The 9,953-nt window shown below is 34.2% G+C and overlaps 1 protein-coding gene across 2 annotated transcripts; it reads right to left on the reverse strand.

Annotated features, from left to right (window-relative positions):
- Nucleotides 1-1,972: 1,972 nt before the first annotated feature.
- Nucleotides 1,973-9,594, reverse strand: LOC122016447 (cell division control protein 48 homolog C-like). Of its 2 annotated transcripts, none has more exons than XM_042573746.1 (10): nt 8,688-9,594; nt 7,148-7,755; nt 5,219-5,371; nt 4,976-5,092; nt 4,784-4,888; nt 3,888-3,953; nt 3,727-3,791; nt 3,457-3,652; nt 3,003-3,143; nt 1,973-2,228 (listed from the first exon to the last, which is right to left on the reverse strand). In XM_042573746.1, exons 1-10 carry the CDS (start codon nt 9,550-9,552, stop codon nt 2,181-2,183), a joined length of 2,364 nt encoding a protein of 787 aa, XP_042429680.1. In that variant the 5' UTR covers nt 9,553-9,594; the 3' UTR covers nt 1,973-2,180. The 2 variants fall into 2 exon arrangements, with proteins under 2 accessions (XP_042429680.1, XP_042429681.1); XM_042573747.1 differs by lacking the exon at nt 1,973-2,228 and having other exon boundaries at nt 3,457-3,524; nt 3,614-3,652.
- Between the last annotated feature and the right edge of the window lie 359 nt (nt 9,595-9,953).

Consider the following 9,953-nt stretch of genomic DNA (forward strand, 5'->3'; position numbering starts at 1 on the left):
GGTAGCCTTCTATACTTAGCACATAACCGATCGGATATCATGTTTGCAACAAGCTACCTATCCAGATATATGACCAATCCACTGTGTGGGTATATAGTAGAAGTGAAAAGAATGTTGATATACTTGAAGGTACTAGCAACTATGGAATACTGTACGACAAGAAACCTGAGGCTATAAAAAATGAGAAGGTTGTATTATACATGTATTCAGATAGTGACTGGGGTGGCTCAAAGGAAGACATGAAGAGCACCTTAAGCCACTGCTTTAGTCTTAGAGTAGAGATGGTCACTTGGAACTCCAAGAAGAAAGAAGTTGTGGTCCAATCTAATGTCGAGATCGAGTATATTGCTACAACAACTGCTACAAATCAAGTTATATGGCTTAGGAAGATGTTGAACGACTTGAATCAAAACCAAGAAGCAACAACAATAATTTTGTGTGACAATGAGTCTGTCATTGCAATAAGTGAGAATCACATTTTTCATAATAGAATAAAACACATGAAAATCAAATTCTATTATTTGAAGGAAATGGAGATGGAAAAATAGGTACACATGGAGCACATTTCAACTGAAGAAATAGTGACAAATGTTCTCACTAACCCGTGTCAAGATCAAGGTTCAAAAAGCTTAGGAAGAAGTTTGGCGTAATTTGCAACCCTACTATCAAGGAGGGAAATGTTGCAGGTGACATCAAGACACAGTCAAAATGCCTCACAATATCTCCAATGGAATTAATTGCAAAGAACTGAACAGCTAGTCCAACTGGTTGCACTAGCAAGTTGCAACTTGCTACGAGATTTTGAGATGCTGAGTTAAGATGTTGAGATGTCGAAATACTGAGCAAAGCTGGCAAAGTGATAAATGAACAAAAGTTACAAAATCAATAAAGGACTTTTATGAAAGCAATAAAGGACCTTTATGATTTAGAATTTATTTCGTAGTTTCTTGATGTACCATCATTAAATGTTGATAATTATGAGAAACCTTTCAACTTTTGATAACTTAGTATAAATTCCCTACGAGGGTGCTTATAATTGACATGTTCAATTTGTAAGTTTCAATAGAAAGTTGTAATTATAACTTAAGTATATTTTATCCTCTCCTTTCTCTCTATACTCCTAAACACTTAACCTCAACATCCGTTCCTTCCAACAATAACCATATCTAATTTTCAAAGTTACCTCAAAATCTGACATTGTATAGCTTCCTTCCACACGCCATCTCTTTTATCATTTAACGAAAGTCGACCTTCAATAAGCATCGTAGCAATTAGGGGTAAATATTCGGTTAAAACCGAACCGAACCGAACCGAATTAACCGAACCGAACCGATTTGTTTTCGAATAAACCGAACCGAACCGATTTTTGATAAAAACCGAACCGAACCGAACCAAATTTTCAAGAAAACCGAACAAACCGAACCGAACAAACCGAATAAACCGATTTTTTCTAAAAATTTGATTTAGCTTAATAAAAATTTGATTTGGTCTAAAATTTATGGTCTAAACAACCGATTTGGTTTAAAAATTCGGTCTATTTGGTTTATTCAGTTTAACCGAATAAAAAAAATCAAAACCGAACCCAAACCGAATTAACCGAATTAACCGATTTTTTAGAAATAAAAAATCAAATTTCCGAATAAACCGAACCGAATTTTTAAATTCGATCGGTTTAATCGATTTATTCGGTTTAACCGAACTTTTGCTCACCCCTAAAGCTTAGTATAAGATTGTATCACATTATATTTTTTTTAAAAAAAAATGGATCACTAATATTTGAATCAATTATTATTAATATTATTTTAATTGTTAGTTATAAAAAATGATAAGTTTTTTATCAACAATAACATATTTTAGAAATCAAACAAAAAAAAACAATCCTTTGATGGAGCAATGTTCCTAAAATTCAATAAAACTAGAGATAAACGAGACTAAAACTTTCCCACAGATTTTCCAGACAAATAAGCAAATATGCTAAAAAAAACTGGAGTTATATAACTTTCTCACAAATGAACTTTCCCAAAATAAAAGAAAAATTATCCCTTATTTAAATCAACCATTAAACTAAAAATATATATCTAGAAGACTACAGCTTTGAAGTTTTGCCAAAACAATATTCCTTTTCCTCTTTATAGTGAAGAAGCTAAACCTTGCAAGGTTTACAGATTAATGGATGGACATCAGCGAATTTTAAAATTTTTCGATAACTGCTCATAATATTTTCTTTCCTGCTCCACCAAAAAGAATAAACTTGGTCATGTCAAAACATAAGAAAGGCATTATGATGCACGAAAAAAATATATATATAGCAAGGAAGGGAGCTAGCCTGTATGGCTAAAATAAAAAAAGGAAACAAAAATAGAAGTTACACGCTTGAAGTTGCAGGACATGCAACAAAGTTTGAAGACCTGCATACCTCAATTGACTAGTGATGAGATAATATTTTTATCATGCAAAATTTACACATGGACGGTTTGAAAAAGTTAATTGACTAGCCACTCATTCTAAAAATTTAGTATTGCTATGAAAGGTACTAATATATGCATTTGCAGTTTAATAGATGTTAATTAGTATATTCACAACATAAAAAAGTCTGCATACAAAATGAATTCAAAATGGACAAGTTACACTCTGCTGAGCATGTGATTTTTAGAGAACAAACATTCAAATATTTAGTGAAAAAATAACAAGCATGTTAGTCATGAAACTAATGAAAGAATGAGAATTCACATGTGTTTTCAGTACCTAAATCTCAATTGCAATTCTAAAAGAAAGATTTTCAAAATGAAATAAGACAATTGAATATAAACAAAAACAACAACCATAATGTGCAAATCATTCAAGGCAAGAATAATGGCTAAGGGTTTGCAGTGGGCAAGCATTAGATTGAGAGATTGCTACAAGCCTACAAACATGAGAATAAGTAGTCCAAAGCACAGGACTTCTGCCCAACTTGAAAAGGAAATTATTAGGATTACTTAAAGCAAAAATTCTAAGATTACCTTCTCAGAGACGGATGGCTTGATTGTCTGCAGAACTTGCCTAAAGTGTGATGGCTTAATGCCACTTTGTTGTGTAATCTCAATACCCTGTTTCATGCAATCAATCTCCTCTGTTGAAAGAGCCGTGGCAGCTTCGCTCATCTGGTGAATAAGAGTATAAATAAGGTTGAAGTGTAATCAAATGCAAATGAAATAGCCTAAAGTTTGTGGATTGGTGCATATACTAGAGGTCTTAATCGTCCAAATTAAATAATCTGCGCATTCCCCTGAAAAATGCAGTGATTAAGCACAGAACAAGACTAGACACAAAAACTTAATAGGATAAGTTAGTTATATGTGGCCTTGTTAAGAAGTGATCAGCTTTTCTTTCAAAATTACAAGTGCATTCAGCAAACAATGGCAGCATCAAAAGAAGCAAAAAAAACCTAAACCTAAGGGGAGAGAAAAAAAATACCAAAGAAGCTAGATCAGCACCACTGAAGTTAGAACATTCCTCTGCCAGAGCAACCAAATCTACATCTTCTGAAATAGGCATCTCTCGAGCAAGTGCCTTCAATATTAGTAGTCGTTCGTCAAAACTAGGCAATGAAACATATACAACTTTGCCCAACCTTCGTGGTCTTAGGAGAGCAGGATCCACAGCCTCAGGTCTGAAATGGTCAACATCTTACTCCATAGATGTACATGAGAACTTATAAATTAAGAGAGGTTAGAATTAACAAACCTGTTTGTTGCTGCAATAACAAATACATCTTTTCGCTCTTTAGCACCATCTAGCTCAAGAAGTAGCTACATGATTGACAAAGTGATTGAGCAAAAAAAAAAAAAAAGTAACAAGTTGCATATGTCAACTCCTAACTACTAAAAGGGATTTAACAGTTAAACCTGGGCCAATTGTTGTTCAACAACTTGTGAATTTTCTCCCTTGCGCTTACGTGCCAAAACATCAATCTATTGGAAGAACATAAAGCTTGTTTAGTGTAAAAGTATCAAAGATACTGAACTCATTCATTAAAATTTAAAAAAATAAACTGTATGATAGCAAGTAAAAAACTGTCTGCTCTAGGAATTACTGATGGAGATTGAGTTACCAGGCACAAAGATATGGACACTTAAATAACTTTCAAGCATTAGCTGGATGATCTATTTGAACTTTGGATTCAAATGACAAGCCAAAATGGCTAGCGGTTGAGAACTAGTAAAAAGGTTGGTTTATATTTTATATAGATGGATTAAAAGTGTTTTCTCCACATGGATTAAGCCAATGGTTGGATTCAAGAGAAGTTTTTCTATTGCATAAGTTATCAAAATCCATCATTTGCATGAAGGTTGCAAACAAATAGCTAATAAGGAATTACAGACAAGAAAAATGCATGACGAAAACTGAGATAGATGATAGGCACAATCGATTGAGGCATCAGAGTTAACAAACAGTTTTAAAAATTGACACCATTCATCTCTAATAAATTCAACAGCATTAAAAAGCTAATGATAACTTCAAAATTTACTTTCTGGAAAACAAAATTTGAAAATAGGAATTTTTCATGAACCAATTTAGGAATAAGAACAAGCATTTTCTTATATGGTAACAATTACTAGCATCATGTATTGTTCGAGTATTCACATCTATTCATATTGAAATACGATATAAAGAACTGTTAAAGGGTGAGCTCAGTAATGTGTCACTGCTTTCTCACATATAATGAACAAAATACCATACAATCCAAACCAAATAATTATGAGAAGTTCCTATCTCTACAAATAAATAATGTCTCATTTACCTCATCAAAGAAAACTATACAAGGAGAACACGCCTGAGCACGACGAAATACTTTTCTTATTTTCCGCTCACTTTCACCAACGTATTTGTTTAGTAATTCAGGACCCTAACATAAAAAAATAAAAGGAATCAAATTCTCATTGAAAGTCATCTAAAACAAGGGGCATTTACCCAAAAACATGACTGAGGAAACCTCTATGTAAATAAAATTGACTCCGACAACATTTGCTACTGCCTTGACAATTAATGTTTTACCACAACCCGGAGGCCCATACAATAAAATTCCATCCTCGAATTTGACTCCATTTTTCTGAAAGTATGAGAGAATCATGAATGGAAAAAACATAATACAATAGGAGAAGTTGAAGAAAATAAGAATATTCTATAAATACACAAGACGGAAATTACTACAAGAAAACTAATGAGAAAAACTTACCTTATAAACCTCAGGGTATTTTATACGATCAATTATAATCTTCTCAAATATTTTTTTTAATGAAGAAAGACCACCAACATCATCCCATGTAATGTTTGGTATTGGGGAAAATCCTTCTCTCATAGAAGAAGGTTGAACCATTTTCAGTGATTCCTGCAAAAAACATTTTAATAGTCAACATTGCAAAGAATAAGTTTGAAAGCACTACTGCAACATTGCAAAATTTTGATATTTTTTTTACACAATGCTAAGATTCAATTTGCTAATCTCATGCTGAAAATGTAGGACAATTCAAACAATCACTTAGTCTTCATACAAATAAATCAATTTGAAAAAAGGGTAACATAAAAGGAACAGAATATTAGACATCAGCTATATTAAATATAGTCATCAATGTTACTCTCATTGAACAAAAACCAACTATAAAAACCTAAAATACAACAAAAACAGATTATTGCTTGCAAAATACTTGGTTTGGATTGAACTCCAATAAGACCTGATTATAAATAGCATGCTAATTGTTTTACTTGTTTTGCTAAATGTATCTTTGTGCTGAATACACATTGTTGTATCTGTACATGACTACTTAAATTTAGTTCTAAATTTTTGCTTTGTGTTTTAATTGAGGACCATCCCTAGATGAGTATATGGGTTCTTTAACAATCTAGCAGGGAGACAACTCGTGCTCCATGCAACTTTAACCCAATGACATTTCCCTCGCAGGAGAACAAACACACATTCATTAAAAAGGCTCATCCATGAAAATGAAATATATAATATATTAGAAATTTATATAAATAGTTAAGATGTGTGTATCCCCAGTTATTTTTCTTTTTTCACTATAATCACATCCATCTAATGCACTAAAATCAATAGTATCATAGGTCCAGAAACAAGGAGCAGCATTTAACATTCTAGACTATGAGATTGTGCAATCTTATCTATAAGGAAAGATGACGATAATACTATAAAATAATATAAAAACTTATTTACTATGATATATAGATAAGCTTCTTAAAAATGTAATATCAAAAGCTCATACATCCTATATTCTTATATATATTTAGTCAATTTAGACAAAATAATATGACAGGTAAGCTTCTAAAAAGTGACTTTTATTTATTTATTTTTGGGAGGAGGGGTCAGAAAAAGGTGGATTTAGTTAATATTTAAGGGCATATTAGTATTTTCTCTATATTCAGAAAAAGATGAATCTATTTAATATCTAAAGCTTATTCATGTTATGTTCTTATATATATTCAGTTAATTTAGATGTGATATATTTTATAAAAATTCAAAAAACAGTATTATGATGGAAATGAAATAAGAGGAGATAAATGATAAAATGACTCATAACCAATCAATCTGAGCAATCATTGGGATTGATCTAGGTCCAATATTGTAAGGCATTCCCCAAGTAATTAGTAAACCTAGATTGAACATTAATTGAGATCAGCTGAATTGAATTAGGGACAACAAAGACCAATCTAACTTTGACTGGGAATTCAGTGATAATTCATAATCAGCATGAATATTATCTAATTCGGCGGTCACACTCAAAGGAGACAACTTAATTCGCCAAACCGCCTTTTCATATCTCCACCCCTTAAGTGTACTTGCAGATGAAATGACAAGTTAACTATAGATTTACTGAACTTTCACATACAACTCATTGACAAAGTAATGATCTATAATTACATATAGCAGACAAGAGACTAGCAAGTAGAATTAAAAAAAATATATAGCCATTTATATACCAATATGGACTTACACAAGACAATGGTTACACAAACAAATGAAATCATGGATAATGGAGTAACAGATAAAGTAGCATCAGAGTTGGTAATTTTCTAGGAGTTTAAAGAGAATAAAACCAAAAACCTAGGGAAAAAGATAAAATATGATAAAATTAACGGTTTTCAAATTTACCTCAAAGTCTGACATTCGAATCTTAACACTATTAATTTCTTCAACGTCAGGGCGTTCTTCACACCAATCATCTATGCTTTTTCCTTCTAATGAAAGTTGAACTTTTCTTCCATCTACATTATGATTTATTGCTATAAAACCAGCTTCATTGCACAATGAATCCAAATCAGACCCCACAAAACCTGGTGTGCGCCGAGCTATTTCAGAGAGATTCAATTGATCATCAAGATATAGGTTACGCGTGAGAATAGACAAAATTGCAAGCCTTGCATTTTCATCGGGGACACCTAAAGCAATCTCACGATCAAATCGTCCAGTTCTTCTCAATGCAGAGTCCAGAGCATCAGGATTATTAGTAGTGCCAATAACAAGAACATAATCAGATTTCCAACCAAAAGTTTCTGATTTTGAGTTAGTATTATGTGTCTTGTGAAATTTCCGTGATTGATCCATACAAGTCATTAATTGATTCACTATTCGGCGCTCCATCCCCTTCTGCTCATTTTCCCTCTTGGAGGCAATGGCATCTATTTCTTCGATGAGAATTATCGATGGAGCAGTCCGACGTGCCTTGCAAAAAAGATCTCGTATATTCTCCTCAGAAGCACCTAAATCAGCAAAATACAAGGCAATTCATATTGTCCACTTTAATACAAACCTAAATATTAAGCAATTCAATGTGAGACGTCAAAAAAACAGTATTGAAATGTGAGGCAAATCTAGAGAGTGCAAAACAACAATATAAAGTGGAGAAATACTAAACTCTCATAAGTGTACCGGTAAAGTTGTTGTGCATTTCTAAATGAGTAACAATTGGTTCATTGATCCATTTCTTACTCCATTGCTAGAGTCCAATGCAAGGCATGAATTGGAATCCTTAAAAGGAGAAAATGAGAAAATTGAAAGTTACTCCATAAGACTTCCACACAATGAGAAAATTGCATCATAAATCCCAGGATTGGTATTTAATTGGCAAAACAAACAAAATATTTTAATACTTTGTCGTCCTAAAAGGGCAAGAACAAGTGCTTCAAGTATGGAGAATCAAAGATCCTGTGAACATGAAGGTAAAAGCCAAATCGCTTAAACTCTATGGCCAAGAATCTCTACAAGAATGAAACCAAGAGCCATCTTTTTCTAGCTCTTATGTTTCGACCATATGCCCATTAGAAGCAAGAATGCAAAGAGACAGCTTCTTTTGTCTTGTGAATTCAGACTATATAGTATGATTCCTTAATGTTCCGGTAATCATTTATCATATTTAATATTGAAAATTACTTCAGTAAATATGTGAATCAAGGGTCTTGCATTACTCAACAGAGCACCTAGGATTATATCTAGCGTGTAATACGAGTCTGAGTACTGGCAGTGGTCAAGATTAGCTATTACTACCATGATTATGATAAATTTAAAAGGAAAGGAACCAATCAAAATCGCTATTTATTACAGAAATCCTCATTTTTAAGCTGTGACAACAAATGATAAGGTCAGTTTTGTCCTAGCACTACAAATCAATTTGACCGAGGTCTCAAAATCTTACCGGTGATTCCAGATACAATTTGAGTTGCATCGATCTTGTGGAATGGCAATTTCGCCTCGTTAGCTATGGCATATGCAAGTGTTGACTTCCCACAACCGGGTGGGCCGTGTAAGAGTATTCCAGTAGTTGGCTTAATTCCCAAATTCTGTACCAGCTCTGGCACAAGAAGAGGATATAGCACCTTCAGTTTCATTTCTTCAATAATCTCCTTCATGCCACCAAGATCACAAAATCGTGGCCCTTGTTCCATCACACAATCCACCATCCCACCTCCTCCAGTATTCTCCTTCTCAATAGAGATCTCAGCCTCATTCCCTGGACCACTTCTGTCAATAGCCTTCCGCACCTTCCTCATCTTCCTCGGCTTCTCCATCTCCACTTCCAAATCCAGTTCTTCCTCGCTTGATGACTCGAGCTCATCCTTTTTCGATGAGTTGGATTTCTTTCCATAGCCATCACGAAGCATGGACTTCATCAGATCAAACTCCGGCTCTACCTGGGCGTCGGAGACAGTCTCGTCCGTTTCAGAGCGAAGAAGACGGCTGTCTACCGAGTCACCACGTCCGAGCGCGCTGCGAGAAATTCCGGGACTCGCAGGATCAATTCCGGCATCGTCTATGTCGTTATCTTCACGGGCAACGGCTGCGGCGGCGGGCTTGCAGCTGAGAGACGCTAGCGTTCTCCGTACGGCGCGGGCAAAGGGTTGGGCTTTAAGGCGGGCGTAGTCAGGATTCGAAGAGCGCAGATTAGCGATTAGAGCGTCAAGATCTACACCTTCTTCGACGTTGATGCCGGAAGAAGCGATGCGGTCGCGGAGGATCCCGGCGAAGGAGCGGCCGAAGTCACACCTTCCTCGCTTTCCCATCGCGGTGCGGTTCGGAGGAAGTAGCTAGGTTTATGCGCTAAAACCTACGAGTTTTCGTTGACGTGCGATCTATATATAGAACATCATCTAACGCACGTGACAAAATAATCCAAAAACTTATTTGCATCAAAATTATTTTTAAATGGAAATTAATATATTACTAACATAAAATTGTCCCGTACCTTTATTGACAGATTAATCAAAATCTTTAATTTTTAAACTTAACTTATATTGACTTTGTGTATATAAATGAAGAGAGCATGAATTAATTTAAATATTTTTATAATACTTTTCTTTCATATTCTCTTCTTAAATCCCTGCTTCAAATTGTATCACAATTGACGTCCACCACTATATATCAGTTATTATTATTTTTTTAATCTTTGTTTATTAATTAATTA

This window comes from Zingiber officinale, chromosome 8B, assembly GCF_018446385.1.
Source record: "Zingiber officinale cultivar Zhangliang chromosome 8B, Zo_v1.1, whole genome shotgun sequence".
Classification (NCBI taxonomy): Eukaryota; Viridiplantae; Streptophyta; class Magnoliopsida; order Zingiberales; family Zingiberaceae; genus Zingiber; species Zingiber officinale.

Bases quoted from the DNA above. Each gene is read 5' to 3' on its own strand.
- LOC122016447 (XM_042573746.1), bottom strand. From the start codon at position 9,552: ATGGGAAAGCGAGGAAGGTGTGACTTCGGCCGCTCCTTCGCCGGGATC. The intron at 5,372-7,147 runs GTAAATTTGAAA...TGTTTTTTGCAG, and splicing joins TTCGAATGTCAGACTTTGAG to GAATCACTGAAAATGGTTCA. The intron at 5,093-5,218 runs GTAAGTTTTTCT...TCATACTTTCAG, and splicing joins AATACCCTGAGGTTTATAAG to AAAAATGGAGTCAAATTCGA.